This window comes from Bos mutus, chromosome 13 (genome assembly GCF_027580195.1).
Source record: "Bos mutus isolate GX-2022 chromosome 13, NWIPB_WYAK_1.1, whole genome shotgun sequence".
Lineage (NCBI taxonomy): Eukaryota > Metazoa > Chordata > Mammalia > Artiodactyla > Bovidae > Bos > Bos mutus.
Window position 1 is genome coordinate 18,157,707 of NC_091629.1, and position 20,919 is coordinate 18,178,625.

A 20,919-nucleotide genomic window follows, 5' to 3' on the forward strand; every position below is an offset into this window, starting at 1 on the left:
TCTCAAGGGGCAAGATGGATTAAAAAGTTTGGCCAGCTCTGGACAACTCTTCTTGCCATGGAAAAACAACCCAGAACTTTATGACTTACTGACAGTGGGTTATGAATGGGAGGGAAAGCATGTCCTTAAACTGCTGACAGTAACTCCCTTTTACGGTATTTCCTTGGGGCCAGAGACAACACGTCTTCCTCCTGCCCCCGATTCTAAGAGCAGCTTGTCTTTCAGAGACAGACTTGGGCTTTTAGGTCAGCCAGGCTTGGATTCCTCGGAGAAGGCAATGGCACCCCACTCCAGTACTCTTGCCTGGAAAATCCCATGGACGGAGGAGCCTGGAAGGCCGCAGTCCATGGGGTCCCTGAGGGTCCGGCACGACTGAGCGACTTCACTTTCACTTTTCACTTTCATGCATTGGAGAAGGAAATGGCAACCCACTCCAGTGTTCTTGCCTGGAGAATCCCAGGGATGGCGGAGCCTGGTGGGCTGCCATCTACGGGGTCGCACAGAGTCGGACACGACTGAAGCAACTTAGCAGCAGCAGCAGCAGGCTTGGATTCAGATCCGGCTTTGCCATTTATTGTGAGACCCCAGACGATATACCAAGATGAGACACAGCAACTCATGCTGCCGGGGGGTCCAACTTAGAGGATGTGACTGTGGCTGAGGGGCAAACCACAGGCAAAGGGGTGGGCACAACCCAGTACCAGCACACCACTCACAAGGGGGATGCCAGCCAGATCTCCCTGTGTTCCTAAAGAAAAAAAATGTGAAATCTTCTGATTTTTAAAAGTTGGCCAACTAATTCAGATTAGTTGGAAATTCAAGAAATTTAACATTGAAGAAAATGTTAACCCAGCAGGGTCAAATAAAACAGGTCTGGGAGCCAGAGCCCACCACCAGGCCCGACACGTGCCGCTGACATCCACAAATGCCCCGGCAACCTGCCTGGCACTTAGCGGGTGTTCAGCAAACACGGACCGTTCCCATCTTTCCCAGAAACTCTCCAAGCATCATCAACATCCATTTCCACACAACAGCTTGGGAAGGAATGCTTCTCGGGGTGGGACATGGAGATATGAAAAGAAGAGCTGAAAATCCGGAAGGCTCCAAAGGGAGGTGGGAAGCGCCGAGGGAATTCCTTAAAAGGATTTAAAAGAATTTTATTGGGCATAGTTTACCACGAGTCAGGGATAAGACCAGGCAGTAATTTAGCTCCTGGGTCCCGCAAGCAAGCCTGAGCCTATAGGGTGGATGGAGGCTGGGAGGGAGGATCCGGGCTTACTGAGGTCTCCACCACCATTTCAGGGGCTCTGGCCACAGGTCACCCCAGTACTGGACTCAGCACACGGGGTTCTGATAGGCCCAGCCCTCGGGCACAGCTCCTCCACACAGATGCTCCTAAGGTCCAGCTGATCCTACCCAATCAGAAGCAAGGCCCAGGGGATCTGGTAGCTCACAAGAACTTTGAAGTCAGACTCAGCTGGGCTGCGTTTCAAATCTACAACATCAGAGGCTCTCTGATGTGATCCCCCCAGACCACCAGCAATCGTGCCGTCAGGCAGCAGCAGCAGGGAACTCATTTGAAGGGCCCCACTGCAAACCCACGGAGACAGAAACTCAGGGGGTAGGGTCAACCATCCGGATTTGAACAAGCGGATTCAGATGCACAATACATTTGAGAACTCCTGCTCTCCACCTTTGCCCTGTGGTCGTCAGCAAGTCCTGGGCCTCACTGAGATGATCAACTCTGTCCTATAGAATGGTCCTTCAGCATCCTTCCACCGACGATTTCAGAAGCCTGGTCTATTTGTGCCAGACAGTGTGGGAGATACTAGGGGGACAGCACATAATCCTGACCCTGATGGAGCATGGGGTCTAGCTCTCGATGGAGACAGATGATGAGCGAGGAAAAAAGATATAAATGCCAATTTTCAGAAGTGAGAGGAAGGCAGGGCGTGACCCACCACATAAAGCTGCTTCTCACAGTGCGTTCTCGGGACCCCCGGAGCACTAGAGCCCCAGACTCAGGTGGATTTCCTTTCCTACATCCCCCAACCCCCTCTCTGACGTCCCTGCTGTTCCTCAAACACATCTCCTCGCTCCGACTTCAGGGCCGAGACCTTCACCATTCCATCCACGGGGAAAGCCCTCTTACCAGATCTTCCGAAGACGGGCTCCTTCTCCTTGTCCAGGCTTCCACGTCACCTCCCCTGAGGTCGAGCTGAAGCAGTCTCTCCCCTTACTCTGTACCCCAACCAGCCTGCTCTGGCTTCCTCCCTGCCTTTTTCTGAGCCTCCAATCCTGCGCCTCCCCGTGGCCTTCCTAGTCCTGCCTCTCTCCCAGAAGAACATGACTTCTTGGGGGCAATTTCTTATCATGGTCACCTCAACAGCATCAGCGAGCAACCGTCTGCCTAATAAAAGACACTCTAACCCTATTCCCAGGCTTCCCTGGTAGCTCAGTGGTAGAGTCCGCCTGCCAATGCAGGAGACGCATGTTCGATCCCTAGGTCGGGAAGATCCCCTGGAGAAGGAAATGGCAACCCACTCCAGTACTCTTGCTTGGAGAATCCCATGGACAGAGGAGCTTGGCAGGCTAGTCCATGGGGTCGCAAAGAGTCAGACAGACTGAGCGACTCAACAGCAAAAACAAACCCTATTCCCAGAAAGAGGGGGCGCTCCCCATCCTTGAGGAGGAGGAGGCCACAGGCTGTGCCCAGGGCAGGTTCTTCACGACCTTGCTTGGTTCTCTGATGGTGGAAAAGGGCTTAGAGACTGGAAGGAAAAGAGGAAGGGGGCGACAGGGGCGCTCTTGCGAGGCCAGCGACCCTGAAACGCTGGCTGCGCGGAGGCGCACCCCCTCTGGCAGAACCCTCCAACCCAACCCCCCTGGGCAAAAGCGCGACTCCTACCCATTCCGAGGCGAGGCGTCGCTCTCAGGCGGCTCAGGACCCCAGGGCCCAGTCCGAGTGCCCCGCGTCGGCCGGGGGTGCGGGCAGCTGGGCCTCGCGGACTCTGGGACTTGGAGGGAAAGGCACCTGGCATGGCACGTGCCGTCCTAGGAAGTTGACGCCGCCGGGCGCCTGCGGTCCCTGCCCCGCGGCGGCACGAGGCGCCCAGGGGCAGCGGCTCACCGGGACCTCCCGGAAAAGACACAAGACCCGGCCCGCGCGGCGTGCGCCCCGGGGCAGCGGAGCGGGAGCGCTTCACGTGGCACGTTGGAGCCCCGGGCAGCGCGCGAGGGGTCCGCGACCTGCGGGGCCCGGGAAGCACGTGACCCCAGCAGGCCGGCGCGCCGCGGGGCACCTGCAGCCCGAGCGCAGCGGAGCGCTGGGATCCCGAGGGCGGGCTGGCGGGGGACGCGGGGAAAGGCGGAGAGGGCGGCGGCCGGGCGCTCGGCGCGGGCGGCCCGGGCGGAGGCTCGGAGGGAGCCCGGCGCCGCGCGCTGCACCCGAGGGCGGAGGCCCGGCGCTGGGCCGCCAGGACACCCCGGGCGGGCGCCGCGTGCCCCCAGCGCTCCCCGCCGCCGCCCGCGCTCCCCGCCCCGCGCCCCGCCCCTCCCTCCGGCCCGCCTCCCGCCCCGCTCCCTCCCTCCCTCGGCGGCGGCCGCGCGGCGCTCCCGGCGCACTCGGAGCCCGGCGGGGACCGGGAGGCACAGGCGGGCGGCCCTCGATCCGGGTGCTGGAGCCGAGCGGGGCCCGGGGGCCGAAGTTGGCCGGCCGCTCCGGGAGGCGGCGCGGGCGGCTTCCAGCCCCTGGTCGCGTCCTCGCCGGGACCCGCCGGCCGCCGGGGGACGCGAGCCGCGGCCCGGCCAACTCCGCGGCGGGGACGCCTTGCCGAGAACTTGAGGTGGGACCCTGGCGCGCTGCAGCCCCGCCGGGCGCCGCCGGGCGGGCGGACTCGGGCCCGGGCGGGGGGAGCCGCACGTAGCTGTGGCCCCTACGGGGACCCGGAAGGACGCCGAGGGGGGCGGTCTGGGGCGACAGGGGACCCGGGAGCAGCTGCGCGCGGCGGTCACCCTGCGGGTCCGGCTTCTGCGCTTCCCTGGGGTCCCCCGGCGCGCGAAGTGACAGGGCGGGGGCCGCACCCCAGCTGTGGCCGGGGTTTCTCGCCGTCTCGCAGGAGGATCCGGGGAGGAGCGGGTGTTGGGGAGAGGTTGATGGAGGGGGGTGGGGGGGGGTCCGTCTGTCACCCGCTCATTCACTCCGTCCTTAGGTACAGTGGGGCCTCGGTCAGCGGGCTTTATTGAGTTGTTCATCAGGGCCACGAGCTTTTATTGAGAGCCCACTGTGTGCTAGGCGCTGGGGACTCTTGAGACAACTCTTCCTTGGAGGGGAAGGTGGCCTCCTCACCCTCGGGGGGCGCTCCCTACCCAGAAGGGGCTCAGCCTGAATGGAATCTTTGGGTGAGGAGAGAAAGGAGGGAAGCTCCTTCATTCATTCACGGGTTGGTTGGGAGACGGGTTGAGCGCCTACTATGTGCATCTCCCTTGCCAAATCTCAGGGGTTCGTTATTTCACTAACAGTTATTGAGGCGCTGTGCTGGGGAGAGAGCCAGGCAGGAGAGGGATGGGATGTGGGGCAGGAGAGGATGGAGCCGGCTTGCAGCTTGGAGAGAACACCCCTCACCCCTCTGTGTACAAGCAGGTCACTGGACAGCTTGCAGAATGGCCTTTCCTTGGTTCATCTACTGCATTCATTCTCAGGGGGAGGAGGGAGGCTGGAATAGGTTGTTGGATAGGAAGAAAAGGCATTTAGAAAGCTCCTTAGGGGGAGGGTTTTAATGGGGAGGAGGATTGAGAGAAGCCCATCTAACCGTACTGATGAAGGCAGGCTCCCACCAACGGGGTGTACTACAGAAGTTGTCCATTCAGCAGGCGTCTCCTGAAGCACTTGCTGTCCATAAGCACATCCAGGGTGCCAGGCATCAGAGTCAGCAGGGTGAACGAGGCAGTTGCAGAGACTCCCTTTGCTGACCCCTCAAGATAAACGCAGGGGAGGTGAGAGAAAGGAGCCGGAACCGCTCTGATTCATCGCGTGTGTTGAGGAGGGTGGCTTCTCCTGACTCCGAGAATCTGAGCCGAGGTTTATTCAGTAGGGCGTGTTTGATACCCACACGCATGACAGCACAGTCAGAGTCGCTCCGGGGAGCCTCACCCGCTCACGTTTCCAAGGCAGGTTTGGCACTGCTGGCGACCCGGCCCCAGGGCCGGAGCCAGGGCATGTGCCGGCTTTCTTGGGTGGACTTCTCAGATGAGCTTGACCATGTGTCCTCCGATCCGGAACTCTGCAGAGGCACCCACCAAGTGGGAAGGGAGGGAAGGCGCATCTGAAAGGCAGGCGATGATGGCTCCTGGGGACTGCCTTCATCTGTCATTCCCTAAGAGCCCATTCCAGTGGAAAGATGTCTGTCATGGACACACTCAAACCCACAGGGGCTGTGAGGGTACAGCCTTGATCCACGTCCCAAGCCTTGAGGGCCAGGCGAGGGAAGCCCTGGAGTCTGAGGGGGGCAGATCTGGGAGTCAGGCTCCCATCCCACCGCCACTTTGAACCCCCTGCACCCCACACAGCTGGGCTGTGGCGAGGGTGAGGACGATGCCCCAGAGAACAGAAGGGCCCAGAGATGTGGCCTGGATGCAGGCCTGAGAGACTCCAACCAGGTCTGAGGAGTCAACCCCCGGGGCACTCTTAGGCGTCTTGACCTGGCCGTCTTTTCTCCACGTCCCCTTTCCGAATATGTGAGGCAGAGTCAACGTTTCCGGTGGCCAGAGATAGAGGGTCTGGAAATCCACCCTTGGTTGGCTCACTAAACCCAAAGATGGAGCCCCATGGTTGGAAAATGGCGGCTGGAAAAGCCAATCTAAAAGAGAGTTGATACAAAGGGGGAGGCAAGGAAGTCTGGCTGTCAGCAGTAGTCCCTCCTGGCCGTTTTTGTTCCCTAGCAGACAGTATCTGACTGACAGAATCCACTCAGGAGTCATGGTGGTCCAGGTAGGAGCCAAATGACGGCCTCACGGGGCACACCGCCCCTCCTTCCCCGCTCCGTCCCCCCGCAGCTGACCGCAGACACATGGCCTCAACACTTACTGAGGAACGAGAAGCGAAGGATTACTTAAATAGGTGTCCCCGCCCCGCTGCTCCCCGAGCCTGTGCCTCCACTTACCCCTGTGCTCCCGAATCAGAGGCCGCCAGGGGTCAAACAGAGAAGGACCCCCTGGCTCCTGCCCCAAAGCTCCTGGTAGAAGGCAAGTGTGTGTGTGTTTTTATTGTGCCAGAGGAACGTTTTTCCAGAGGCTGCCTCTGTCTGGGGGTGGGGGATGGGGGTCTCTGGATGTTCCCTCTTAGGGGGCAGGTGGGATGGAGGAGAGAGCCCAGCTCCCAGCAAGTATCCCCCAACCCCAGTGACTGAGGCCCCTGCTCACTGGAAGCAGGGATGGGGGCCAGCCCACTTGGACTGTAATGAGCATGGACAGGAGAGCATCAGGGAAGATGAATTTCTTACGCAGGCACAGCATTTCACAGGGATCCAGTGTGCCAGGGCCTGGGCCAGCCTAACGGCTGGATCCGTTTTGATTAACGGTCTAATTGAGGATTAATGCAGCATGATCCTCCTCTGAGTCAGCCCAGCCAGGAACCCTGACCATGACAGATGAAACTCCCCCGGCAGGGGAAGGACTGCAGAGAGAGACCGCTGGAGTCCCCTCAAAACCCGCTCGGGATTAAGGAATGACACGGGTTGGCAAGTGTGGGGAGGAGAGACAGAAACCAAAGCCTGAGGAGCTCAGGGAAAAAATGCTTTTTTGTTTTTTTAAAGAAAGTTGCACTGTGTTGGTTTGTTTCTTCCTGCCACATGCTCCTAACAGTGTAGCGGCTTAAAGCAGCACAAACTTGGTATCTTACAGTTTGGGGGGATCAAAAGTCCAGATGGCCCTCAGTGGGCTGACACCAAGCGGGCAGCAAGGCCGTGTTCCTGCAGGGAGAGGCCCTCCCTTTGCCTTTCCTAGCTTCTGGGGGCTCCCTTCGTCCTTGGCTCCTGGCTTTACCACATTCTGGCCTCAGCGTCTGCCATCACGTCTCTTTCATCTCCGACTCTGATCCCCTTGAGGGGCAGCTGCTCAGTCACGCCTGACCCTCTGCGACCCCGTGGACTTGCCTCCCTGTGATAGGGACTCTTATGGCGACGCTGGGCCCACCGGTCAATCCGGGCCCGTGTCCCCATCTCCAGCTCCTCAGTTTAATCGCAGTAACACCCTCCCTTTCACCATGTAAGGTTACACTCCCAGGTTCCATCCAGGGCCTGGGACGTGGGCCTCTTCGGGAGGCCACCCTTCTGCCGACCACAGGCCTGTGCGGCCAGTTTCTGTTGGCTGATGGGGAAGCGGAGGCCCACAGAGCGAGGCACTTGGCTTCAGCCAGGTGAGGAGAGCGGGCACTGGGGTCCCGCCCTCTGGAAGGCGATGTTGGCTTCACACTGCTCCTCTGAGGAAAGAAATGCCGGGGTGGGGCGGGGGAGCAGGCAGGTGAGGTGCCAGGCATGCTGCCCAGAAGCCATTCTAGCAAACAGGGGCCCCTTCTAATGCACCAAGCATGGCTCCAAGCACTTAGCAGGCGAGTGGACAACACCCCAGTTTATAGCTAAGAAGCCAGGCACAGAGAGGTGAAGGTATTTGCAGAAGGCTGCACAGCTGGTGAACGGTGGGCCAGGCATCATGGTCCAGAGGCCACACGCTCAGCCCTGCTTGGTGCCTGCTACCCCACAGGAGAGTTCTGCCCAGAGACTGAAATGGCAACCCAGAACTCGATGAAACCAGTTTTGTTGATTCCTTACTCTGCTCTTGTGCAAATATCTGGTAGGACCAAGGATGTTTCCCCAGCTATGGGCAATTGCCTGCTTCTCCCCATCCCCAAAGACTCTTCAAAATCTTGTGCCTAGAAAATAGAGGCGAGGTACTGGACACCCTTCCACCACCAGGAACCAGCGATGCAGGGAGACAGTAGAATGCAAAGAGGTTTGCTCAGAGTCCCACAGACCTAACTGGACCCTGGCTTCATCACTTGCCACCAGAGTCATGAGTTTTCACCATTCAAAGCCTCAGTTTCCTCATCTGTAAAATGGGCGTGAAACCTCCATTCACCAGCCTGGTGAGGTCAACATGCTTGTCCCTGCTGTATGGGGAAACGGGCCTGGAAGAGGGCCAGTGACTTGGTGGGTATAGATGGCTGTATCAAGCCGAAAGGTTAACAGCAGAAGCAGCAGCAATAGCCAGACAAGCCTGACGGAGACCTTCCTCCCACCCTGTCAGAGACCTTCCTTCTGCCCTGCTCCCCGCTCCGGAGTCCTACCCCCACCCCCGGGTCCTGCACCCCACCCCCAGTCACACACTGGCCACAGAGCAGCCTCCAGGTGGGGGTGCTGCCCTTCAGAACTCCTTCTGGCTTCAGTGATCATCTCTCTTTGGAAATGTATACTCAACTCTCTGTCACAGCTTCTGAACGTCATCTTTCTCCCAGGAGGAAGAGAAGCTGCCTGGGGAGAATCCGCGGAGCTGTGGGCTCACGAATGGGCGTTCGATCAAGGCAGCCCCAGAGCAGACAGATTTTCTCACAAACCAGAGGGTCTCCACTTTCCCAGTGAGGCTCCCCTCGCGCAGGATCCACAGAGCATTCCAGAACCCCAGGGAGACTGGGAAGTCAGAGGGCTCCCAGCTGAAGCCCAGAGCACCTGGAAGGCCTGCCGGCTTTCCTGGCCCCTGCCTTTCCTCTCGCAAACATCAGCAGGCTCTCAGGGAGCCTTCAGAAATGCCGGTTCCTGGCCCCGCTTAAGGATTCTGATGAGAGGGTCTTGGGAGGGCCCTGGGGGTCTGTATCTCAGCTGAGTCCAGGGAGATGCTAAACCCAGTGGTGTGACAGTTTTTGTGCTCGTCTTTTTCTCTAACCTGGATGAAAACCCAGGGTGGTGCTAACCACACTCTTTAATTCATATCGCTCTGCATCACCAGGCTGTCTTAGTCACTGTTCCCTTCGTTCCAATCCCCAAGCTTATTCCCTCCCCCTGCCCTCCCAGGCACCCTCCCTGTGGTTGACAGAGATCCTTACATGTGCTCGAGTCTTTGTAAGACATGTAATGTTGTGTGTGTGCCCATTTACATAAACAGCAAAGTGCTATAAACTTCTGTTGTTTTTTTTTCCACTTGGGACCATGTTTTTAAGATCTAAATGTGTTGCTAAACCCGCATCTAATCCATTGCTTCCAGTTCCTGCGGAATCTACAGGCTTTTGCCATCTGCATCACTTGTTCATCTCCCCCACCGCCGGGAGGGACACGGGGAGACCTCCTAGCGCCAAAGCAACACGAGATATATTCTTGTGCCTTGTTCCTTGCTTGCATCTGAGTCCCCAGAAGCGGATCCTGAGTCAAGAGTTGGAGTGCAAATATATTACAGACAATGTCTGTCATAAGCCCTGTGGATCCAAGTCTGAGGGATATACCCAAGAGTGGGATTCCCAGGTCATCAGACGCCAGCGTCCTTCATTCCCCTCGATACCCCTCAGGCTTTCCCAGAGGCCATATGAGTGCATTCCCTCCAGCAGTGGGCTCTGGGGGGTCAGACAATGCTGGGGTCCAGTCCTGCCTAATCAGGTCAAGAAAGGAGTCATCCTTGGCTGGAAGAGGGGAGAATGACAGATCCCCCTCATAGCTAGTAATAATACAGCAGGCCCATTGAGGATCCCCTGCAGGTCAGGCGTTGGGCCAAGCACCTGTGTTATCTGTGTCCTCTGCTTTAGTCCTGACCATAACTCCAGGAGGTCAGAGCAACAAATATCCCCATTTTACAGATAAGGAAACTGTATCTCAGAGGCAGAACATGACTTGTTCAAAGTCACCCAAGACCTTGAACCCAGGTCTCCTGACTTCAGAGCTAGCAGGCTCTTCTGCTTCCCCACCTTGAGGTCGTCAGCAAATTGCCCCCCACCCCCCCACTCCCAAGCTGGAGTCTGACCAGCTTTTTCTCAACACCCGCCGTATTTGTTTCCAATTGTTACTGTGACACATCACCACAAGCTGAGTGGATTAAAACAAAACAAACTTACTGCCTCACATTCTGGAGAACAGAGGTCTGCAATGGGTGTTGCAGGGCTAAAATAAAGGCATGGAAAGGCTGCGTTCCTTCCCGGAGAGCCCAGAGGAGGGTGTTCTCCGTCTGTCTCAGCTTCTAGACGCTGCCCGCTTTCCTTGGCTCGTGGCCCCTTCCATCGTCAAAGCCAGCACTGGCCAGTCAGGTCTTTCTCAGCGTTTCATCACTCTGATGTACCCTCCTGCCTTTCTCTTCCATCTTTTAAGGACTCTGGTGGTTGCATGGGGCCCCCAGAGAGTCCAGGAAAATCTTCCCACCTCAAAGGAAGCTGGTTAGCAACCTCATTTCCATCTGTAACCTTGATTCCTGCTTGCCAGAGAAGCTAACATAGTCACTGCTTCCAGGAATCAGAAAAAGGATACAGACATCTTTTGGCCAGGGCTGGGTAGGGGCGGAGGAGTGTCTACCTGCACCCACACTCAGAGCTGGGGCGATGTGCAGCGTCAGCAAGGGGGTGGGTGCTGGGCGCTGAGCCCAGGGAATACCAGCCCCCGGGCTTTGCTATGTCCCTGGGCTTTGCTATGTCCCTGCTCGCCGGGCCCTTCCATCCCGTCCAGCCCAGCCAGGTCAGAGCTCCCCCTCCCCCTCCCCAATGATCATCAGGTCGGCCCTGGTGCTCTGATACCACCCATCACCCATGTGGGAGGCCCCATCCCTGACCTCTCTGTCTCTGATTGGCCCACAATTTCTCCTTCCATCATCCTGTAGCCCGGAAGGCTGCCTCTAACTTGGGCCTCCTAGCGCCACCTATCGGCCACCTGGGTGAATGGCACCCCTGGGATCTCCCTTCGTCCTTGTCCTTCCCTTCACCGCACTCCCGTCCCACAGCATGAGTGCCCTCAGCTCTCTCTCTCCAAAGCCCACCCCAAATCCTTCCGATTCTCCAGACCCCTCCACTGGTCCAAACCTCGGTGGTCTCTTTCCAGAGACAGAGGTGGTCTCCCCAGCCCAGCCTGGGACTTCTCCAGAGGATGCCCGGCCCACGAAGAACAAACCCAGCCCTTCTGTCACCAGCTGGCCCCACACGCTCGTCTTCTCCCACCTCCCCTCGCCCACTCTGCCTGGCCACTTGGCCTTTACTGCGGTGTCTGACCATCCAGCCCCATTCCCAGGTCAGGAGCAAGCTCTTCTAACTCCACCCGAGACACTGCTCCCCAGGTCCTCCCAGGGCTGGCTCTGCCCCAGCGTCCCCTCCCCTGAGAAGCCCTCCTGGGTCCCTCCAGCTAGCGTTGACCCCCCACCCCCACCCCAGTCATTTCCCATTGGCCACCTAGTTCTGTTTCCATCGCAACACTCATCACGGCCTGCAACGATCTGTGTATTTACTTAGAGGCTGTGTCCCCCACTAGAACGTCTCCTCTATGAGGACAGCACTGGCTCTGTCTGGTCCTCCGCTGTGCCTCCAGGCCTGGCCCAGTCCCACACGTGGTAATGTTGGATGAATGAATGAATGAGAGCTCCCTCAGGACTCCTCCTTCTCATTCCCACCATTGGAGCCCCTTTCTCAAACAGCTTCCTCTTCCTAAGTAGACGTATAGACCCTAAGAGGCAGAATCACTAGATCCCACCATGCTCTAGAACTCACAGACCTAACACCGAAATTTTTAAAAATCAGCTTTTTCGTGAGGGTAATAGCAGACTGAGTGAAAAGTAGCTTTATATTCCAGAAGCAGGACTTTGGCGCCTGTTTGTTCTATGAACCTTACCAGAGACTCTAGCAGGCAGAACTGTTACCCGCACCCCCATCAGGCTGGACAACCCTAAGACCAAAGGCTCAGGGCAAGCGTGCCCCTCCCTTCTTGAGCAAATTCAGCATCTGAGCCTCCCCAGGGTCCTCTGGCCCTCCGTGTACAAGCAGCCTGCACAAAGCAACTTTTTCTCTCCTCTTCATACTTGTCTCTGAGACAGGACAACTTTCCATGCAGGAGGCTGAGGCTTTGACTCACGGCTGATACAGATCATGAGAGAAAAAGTGAGGAATTGCTAATTGGGGGAGCTTTCAGCTGGAGGGAAAGCGAGGAGGGTTGAAAAAAAAATTCTGCAAGAAAAGAGGTGATTACAGACGTGGGGTTTCACAAGCGCTCTCCAGGGTTTGCAGGATGAGAGGAAGGCTCCCGTGCCTCCATCACTATTCTTGCCAAACGGAATGTCGTTTTCCCTCTTGTCTTTAGTGGCAAAGATGAAGCAGCATAGCTGAAAAGCTGTGGCACTAAAAGCTATCTTCCTCCTCCAAGGGATTCTGGCAGGCTCTGCCTAAGGAGACGAGTTCCAATTTTAGGTGAAGTTAAAAACACTCTTAACGCTTTAAAGTCAGATCATGTTTTTTCAAACACAGGTGTACCCTAGTTTTCCAAAACTTGAACTGAGAAACGATAGTTTGCCCCAGAGATAAATGCGTGGAGTGATGATTTGAGTTTGTGAAAGAATTTTTGTTAGGAAGGTGCCCCTCTCAGATGTGGAAACCTCCGTGGCTCCTGTGACGCACTGCTTCACACCCACGCGGGGCTGTGTGTATATGTGTGCAGCCGCGTGTGTTCCCGCTGAACATGCCCATAGCATGGATGGACACTCGGGCGTCAGAAGTGGATCTCCATTTGGGATTGACAGGCTTGGCTGGCTGATCTCCATTTGGAGTTGACAGGCTTGGCTGGCTGATCTCCATTTGGAGTTGACAGGCTTGGCTGGCACCACTGCACCCATGGGTGACGGAGCTGGGGTGGCGGGGGAGTGAGGGTGAATCTTAAAAGCAAAGTATTGGAACTTCCCTGGCAATCCAGTGGTCAAGACCCTGCACTCTCAATGTGGGCAGCCCAGGTTCCATCCCTGGTCGGGGAACTAGATCCCCCATGCCGCAAATAAGACCTGGTGCAGTCCGAGTAAAAAGAAAAACCATAACATCCAAGTATTGTAGACTCGTACTACACTACTTTTCCCCAGATCAGCGTAATTCTGGAGAGCTCTATTGCTGTCATCTAGGGATGTCAAACTCAAGCGCCTACAGTGACCAGGAAGGAAACACACATAAGGGAAGTAAAGTGGGCGTCAGGAAGACAATAAGGAGGGGTGGGGACGACAGTGGATTGTAGCAGGCCTGCCCTGCCTACGGAGTGACAGGCGTTTCTCAGCTGGAATTTGAAGCGAAGGTTGCCAGATAATCTGATTTTCCCCAAAAAACATATATGAATTTTTAAATGTCTCCATTTTTCAAAATCTTCTCCAAGCCAGGCAAAATATTTGTAAACCAAATGCAGCCCATGAGCTATGACTGCATAAGCAATCTGATTCTAATGGCACAAACCCTTAGCTTTGAGGACGGGGAAGGAAGAAGTCTGTGTAAGCTGAGATTTTAACCTCAGTTTCCTGGACGTGCCCTCATCGGATTGGCCTCACCAACAGGAAATGTACTTATTTGTTGAGCATTTCTTGGAGCGTTTATGTTGCTGAATACAGAGGTTCAGAAATGAGTAGAGCACGTTCTTCCCCCAGAGAGCAAGCAGTCTACTGAAGGAACCAGGCTTGCACACAGATCCTTCTAAAACAGGTGGCAAGTGTGGTGACAATAAATGGGGGTGGGTGGGGATGACACTTGATTTAGCTGGAAGAGCCAAGGAGGGCTTCCTGGAGGAGTGAGCAAGCCTGTCCAATTCAGTCCTGGGTCCTCAAGATGACGTTTGCTACCACACGAGCAAAACATGTCGCTGTTGTGACAATTGTGCATTTTTTGGACATTGCCTCTGATTTATGGCAAGTGATATGTTTTCCACGCATGGAACGAATACAGGCGGTCCCTTTGAGTTTAATACTTGTAACAGCAGTAAACAGTGGGAGTTCCCTGGTTGCACAGTGGTTAGGATTCCACGCTTTCATTGCCATGGCCCGGGTTTGATCCCTGGTCAGGAAACTGAGATCCCAGAAGCCACATGGTGCAGCCAAAAAATAAAATAAAACAGAATAATAAAGTAATAAAAAAAATAGTAGACAGGAAGTATTGAGTACCTACCATGTCCCACATACTGTGTTCAGTGGTCTTGGGTATGTAATTCCCTGAATCTTCTCAGTAATCCTATAAAGTAGATCGTATGGTTATACCCATTTTGCAGATGAGGACATTCAACAGCAAAATCTACGCTCATAACCACCACAGCAGAGCCCCTCCTCACACTATGGACATGGGGAGCAGGATAATTCTGTTGTGGGATCTGACCATAGGACTTTTAGCAGCATCCTTGCTCGATGCCAGTAGCATCCCCTAGTCATGACAATCAAAAATGCCTCCAGACATTGCCGTCTGTCCCCCGGTGACAAAATCAGGCCTGGTTGAGAACCTCTGGTCCACACTAAACTACTTTTCCAAGCTAAATAAATATCCCCCAAAGTTGGACAAACTTAAAACGTTAAGTAAATAACAGTACCAATGTAGGCTGTCAGCTCTGTGGGGCTGGGGGCCACAGCTGATTATATGCATGGCTGCAAACTCCCAGTGCTTGAAGCCACTCCTGGCTTACAGTAGTACTCAGTGCATTTTTATGGTGTAAAAAATGTGGATATGGAGGAATGGTAAAGTTTAGGAGATGCTGAACAATAGAGTGGCTCTTCTGACTCTTGAGTATCTTCCCTCAAGCTGCTGTAACAGAGTATCTAGACCAGGAGGCTTAAATAACAGACGTTGGTTGCTCTCCATCTGGGGGGCTGGGAGTCTGAGATCAGGTCAGGTTCTGACGAGGGCTGTCTTCCTAACTTGCAGGTTGGCTGCCTTCTTACCAGGCCCTGACTTGGTGGAGAGAAAGGAGACCCTGCTGTCTCTTCCTCTCCTTATCAGGGCACTAATCTCACCCTGGGGGCTCCACCCTCCTGACCTCATCTACGCCTGATGACCTCCCAAAGACCTCACCTCTTAACACCATCCACTTGGAGGTTAGGGCTTCCCTCTGTGAATCTGGGGAAACACAATGCGGTCCATATCAGCAATTAGCTGCAGGATCCACATTGTCCCCAGAGACTCGGGAGTCACTGAGGCTCTTTCCTCCCTTCTCCCCCCCACCCCAGGCCAGAGAGGGATGTGAAAGCTCAAAATGACCCTCCTACCGGGAGACAATTCTGATTACGACTACAGCGCTCTGAGCTGCACGTCGGATGCCTCCTTCCATCCAGCCTTCTTCCCCCAAAGCCAATCACTCAAAGGCGTCTTCTACCGCCGGGCCCAGCGGCTGCGGCCGCAGGACGAGCCCCGCCAAGGCGGCCAGCCCGAGGACCGCAGGCGGCAGATCATCATCAACGTGGGCGGCATCAAGTACTCGCTGCCCTGGACCACGCTGGAGGAGTTCCCGCTGACGCGGCTGGGCCAGCTCAAGGCCTGCACCAACTTCGACGACATCCTCAACGTGTGCGACGACTATGACGTCACCTGCAACGAGTTCTTCTTCGACCGCAACCCGGGCGCCTTCGGCACCATCCTGACCTTCCTGCGGGCGGGCAAGCTGCGGCTGCTGCGGGAGATGTGCGCCCTGTCCTTCCAGGAGGAGCTGCTCTACTGGGGCATCGCCGAGGACCACCTGGACGGCTGCTGCAAGCGCCGCTACCTGCAGAAGATCCAGGAGTTCGCCGAGACGGTGGAGCGGGAGGACGAGGAAGACGCGCTGGACAGCGAAGACCCCGACAGCGAGGGCCCCGCGGAGGAAGAGGGCCGCCTGGGCCGCTGCATGCGGCGGCTGCGCGACATGGTGGAAAGGCCGCACTCGGGGCTGCCCGGCAAGGTGTTCGCCTTCCTGTCGGTGCTCTTTGTCACGGTCACAGCTGTCAACCTCTCCATCAGCACGCTGCCCAGCCTGAGGGAGGAGGAGGAGCAGGTAAGGGCCCCGCCCCTGCCCCGGGGGAGGACGGGGCTGCTGCTGCAGGGACCACTCTCTGCCTGCCCTGTCGCCTCCTCCAGGAAGCCTTCCCTGACCGCACTGGCTCAGTAGCATCCCAGTCCGTCGTTGTGTTTACGTGTGTTTACAAATGTGTCTCCGTGTGTGTCGGCCTCCTCCACATGCAGACCTGAGCTCCACAGCCTGTTCAGGTCTGCACTGTGCCCCCTGCCCACCGCAACAATGTCCAGCATGGGAGAGGCACTCAGCCACTCTGTTGAATGAACGGATGGATGGATGGAAGGATGACGCGATGTTTGATGTGCCTGGCCCCAAGCTGAGCACGTGACGTGCACCACCAAAATTTATTTCACCAACTTGCGTCCTTTGTCAGCCTTCCCAATTCCCTTACATGAAAAGATCCCAGAAAGCTCTTTGGGGTCCTGAATATGATGTTCATTGATAGATGTGTGTGTGTGTGTGCAGGCAACCTCAATTAGCCAGCATTGCTTTCTGTTAAAGAAGGGAGTTCCCGTAAGTGTTTACTCCAGGGCATGATGGGGTGCATGCCCAGTTCTCAGGGATACCACTTACTTACCGGCAGTTAATGGGAGCCAGAGGCTGGGCTGCCACTCTGCCTGTATCTTATTTCCCCAGCGAATTTTCCAGCATCCGAGTATGGGAGGTGTTCCCACAACCACCTGACAGCTGAGAACACTGAGGGAAAGCAGCTTGCCCAAATCCAGGTCTAACTGAGTCTGAAGTCTGGGTTCCTCAGTATGGAAGTATGGGTCCCACGTGGCAGCCTGGGACCTCATGTAGCCCCTCAGCTCAGCCTCCGTCTGTATGAGACCCATCTCTGGGACCCTTTCCCCACACGTAGGGGTTCCAGAAGCAAGGCTCAAGACAGACTGAAAAGTTTAGAAGGTGCAAATTGTGTAGGCACTGGAGAAATAGGTATGGCAGTATGAACTAAACATAAATATCATGCCAGCCAGCATTTATTGAGCACTGGCTGAGTACCACTCATGTGCTAAGGGTTTTATGTGAACCCTCTGATTTAACATTAAAACCACTCACCACGTGAGGGTTTTTCCATACATAAGTACTGTGGGGAAAGTAGCAATAGTGTTACATTTATAACTCTCAGGGAGTTTCTGACACTTCTTTCTGAATACATTGAATTTTAAAAGCCAGTGTTAAGAAAATACTCAACCAGTAAAATGAACACTCAATCAGTACAGTGAACCTTTGAGATCCATGAGGGGTAGATGAACCAGGCAGGGTTAGAGCCAGGTGGCCTGAATTTGAATCCCACCTCGTCCACTCTGGCTGTGCTTCTGTAGACAAGTCACTCAGCCTCTCTGTGCCTCTGTTTCCTGACATGTCAAAGAGGTTGTGAACAGGCCCACCTCATAGCGCTGGGGGGATTCAGTGAACGAGACGTGATTAGAACAGCGCCTGGCATTGCACATTCAGGAATTACTCACCGTGAGGACTATACGCCCCTCCCAAAAAGGAGCAGCGCTTGTCACCCGGGACCCGTCTGGAAGCACCTGTGCTTAGCGCTGATTTCTTCTTGGCCCCAACACACGCAACGCTGATTTTACCAGGAAAATACTAATAAAGCCACAGTTTTATTCAACTTCTGATACCTGCTTAAAAAAAAAAAGATACCCAGCCTTTTTCATGACTCAGTAAAAATGTCGTTCTTCAGTTTCATTTGGGGGACCAGTGGGGTTCACTGTCTCACCCGAGCAGGTGTTTGAGTGCCTCCTGTATTCAGGCTCCAGGGGGCAGTCGGGGTGATCAGAGCTTCAGGGTGCTCCAAGCCTTGGTGACAGCCCCGTAACCATAAGTATGGGGCACAAGCCAAGAGGGCTCTTGTGAGAGGCCTATCAACTGTGCTGGGGATACTTGGAGGGACGTACTCCAGGAAGGCTTCCCAGAGGAGGGGGCTTCCTGTCCAGAAGTCTGAGACCTCAAAGCCTCACCAAGTATCAGCTCATCTCTCCAGCTTCTCACATATTCCCAGAGACAGAGCTAATACGGCAAGTCTGATAGACCCAGCTGTGCCCCAGAACCGACAAGATGCCCAGGTAGAACCACGTGTGCCCTCCTCTCTGCCAAGCCCCTTTGAGGCTGAGGTCTAAACTGGGCACGGTCCCCCATGCTGCAGATCAGAGCAGTAACCTGACAGCCTGCATGGCAGAGGCACAGATGTGCCTGAATGAAATGTGGAGTGCTTTCTTTGTATCAAATTGTCACAACATTTAAAACCCAGGAGATTTCACGTAAAACTCCAAATTTCCAGCTTCTCTTAAAAAAATGGATGAGGCAGCCTCAAGACTGAGTTCACCTGGGACAGCCCTCAGGGGGTGCCAGGCAGGATGGCCAGGCTCCCCAGAGCCTCCACCCAACCTGGGCCACCTCCCCTGGTTTCGCTTTGCCTGCCTGGCCTTCACTTGGCACGCTGTCTAAAGACAGGCCAGTGCTCTGCCATCCATCCTGGTAACAGATCATCCTGGTGTGCCAGGCCTTTCCAGGCACTGGGGCCTGAGAGTGAACAATACACAAAGCGTCCTGTCCTGTAGGGCTACAGTCTTCTGGGGCAGGGTGGACAGGTGAGCAGAGCTGAGACAGACAGTAAAAACGATAAATAAGTAACTTATAAAACATATTTTGGAGGCGGGCATGGCAACCCACTCCAGTATTCTTGCCTGGAGAATCCCACAGACAGGGGGGTCTGGCGGGCTACAGTCATTAGGGTTGCAAAGAGTCAGAGATGACAGAAGCAACTGAGCACGCGTGCCCCTTGGTGGTATTCGTATCGCAATACGTAAATGTGTCAGATCAACTCGCCCTATGCCTTGTGTTTGTTATATGTCAATTACATCTCAATAAAAATAAATTTTAAGAAGAAAGAAGTCAGGAGCTCGTTTGGGGACATGATAACTTTGAGACACCTGTCAGACCTCCCCTAGGAGGCAGCTCCTTTGGAGTCTGGAGTTCAGGGGTGAGGTCTGGGCTGCAGAGAGATTAGGGGTAGTCAGTGTTGAGAAGATGCTTCAAGCTCCAGGCTTGCACAGGATTGCCCAGGGAGTGAGTATAACTGGAGAGAGGGGACCCAGGGACAGACATAGTGCCCAGACCACCCTGGCCCAGGTAGCACCCCCCAGGACGGAGCCCCGTGCTCCTCGCGGTGGAACCGCTGACCTCCCCCACTTCTCACTCTCCCAGGGCCGGTGCTCCCAGATGTGCCGCAACATCTTCATCGTGGAGTCGGTGTGCGTGGGCTGGTTCTCCCTCGAGTTCCTCCTGCGGCTCATCCAGGCGCCCAACAAGTTCGTGTTCCTGCGGAGCCCGCTGACACTGATCGACATGGTGGCCATCCTGCCCTACTACGTCACCCTGCTGGTGGACGGCGCCTCCGCGGGCCGCCGCAAGCCCGGCACGGGCAACAGCTACCTGGACAAGGTGGGGCTGGTACTGCGAGTCCTGCGGGCGCTGCGCATCCTGTACGTCATGCGCCTGGCCCGCCACTCGCTGGGGCTGCAGACGCTGGGGCTCACGGCCCGCCGCTGCACCCGTGAGTTCGGGCTCCTGCTGCTCTTCCTCTGCGTGGCCATCGCGCTCTTCGCCCCGCTCCTCTACGTCATCGAGAACGAGATGGCAGAGAGCCCTGAGTTCACCAGCATCCCTGCCTGCTACTGGTGGGCCGTCATCACCATGACGACCGTGGGCTATGGCGACATGGTGCCCCGGAGCACGCCCGGCCAGGTGGTGGCTCTCAGCAGCATCCTCAGCGGCATCCTCCTCATGGCCTTCCCCGTGACCTCCATCTTCCACACCTTCTCCCGCTCCTACCTGGAGCTCAAGCAGGAGCAGGAGAGGGTGATGTTCCGCAGGACCCAGTTTCTCATCAAGACCAAGTCGCAGCTGAGCAGCATGTCCCACGACAGTGACATCTTGTTTGGAAGTGCCTCCTCGGACACCAGAGACAATAACTGAATCCAGAGGTCGCACCTCGCCACCGCCACCGCCAGGATGCGCCCCCCGCTCCCCAGCCCTGCCCACCCTCTGAGGCTTAACGCTATCACCATCGCTGCAGAAGCCTCCAAAGGCACGTGCTGCTTCTGAGCGCAGCCCTGGCCTGGGATGGACCAAGCCACGCCCCAGGGAAGATGGCCCCACCCCGGCAGGGAACCCTGGTCCCCCAAGTCCAGATGTGAAGCCCAGCACACAGTCCTGACAGTACCCCCCCACCCCCCGCCCCAGCCCCCACGCCCTTCCCTAGTGAGGAGATGGCTTGTTCTTTCCACCATGTAAATAACATGCCCAGCAAAGACTCGCTTTGTGGGGCTGCCTAGGGAACAATACAAACAGCAGCTACAAGTCTGTCTTGAGTGTGGATCGCGTGCAATTAAAGAAAACCGGTGAAAAAGAGAAGAAAGCCTTCCCTGGGGCTCTGTTAAGAGAGGAAACGGCACTTTCCAGTAAGCCAGCCAGTGTGGTACCAGAAGTATTGGGTTAGCCTTTTTCCTTGGGTCCTTCCTACCCGGTGAGGCCCCGTGAGGTTGGGGGAAAGAGACAGGGTAGACACCTTTGGGAAATTGCTGGTAAATACCACAGCCCCTCACTCTTCTATCTCTTCGATTCTTCCCCTCTCTGAGGCTTTCCTCCCCACCTTTTCCTTCTCTCCCATCTCCTCTTCTCCTCTTTTGCACCTTAAGGCCTGTTTCTCAAACTTTCCGCCTAAGGCACCCCCAACAGTGAAGTGGACACCAAGTCAGCCCTGCTGACTACAAAGGTGAAGTCACTTCATTTTATCTTTAAAAATTAGTGTGTATTTTTTATTCTATGCCACATTTATCTTAATTTTTTTGGGAGGGGGGTGGAAATGCTTCAAACCATTTACCTAAATCTAAATGTAAACCTA

General features: G+C 55.8%; 1 protein-coding gene across 1 annotated transcript; it reads left to right on the forward strand.

Moving 5' to 3' along the window:
- The first annotated feature begins 3,588 nt into the window (after nucleotides 1-3,588).
- On the forward strand, nucleotides 3,589-20,536 carry KCNG1 (potassium voltage-gated channel modifier subfamily G member 1). Its single transcript, XM_070381034.1, has 3 exons — nucleotides 3,589-3,845; nucleotides 15,181-15,980; nucleotides 19,221-20,536. The coding sequence occupies exons 2-3, from the start codon at nucleotides 15,207-15,209 to the stop codon at nucleotides 19,989-19,991; spliced, it is 1,545 nt and encodes a 514-aa protein (XP_070237135.1). The 5' UTR covers nucleotides 3,589-3,845; nucleotides 15,181-15,206; the 3' UTR covers nucleotides 19,992-20,536.
- The last annotated feature ends 383 nt before the right edge of the window (nucleotides 20,537-20,919 follow it).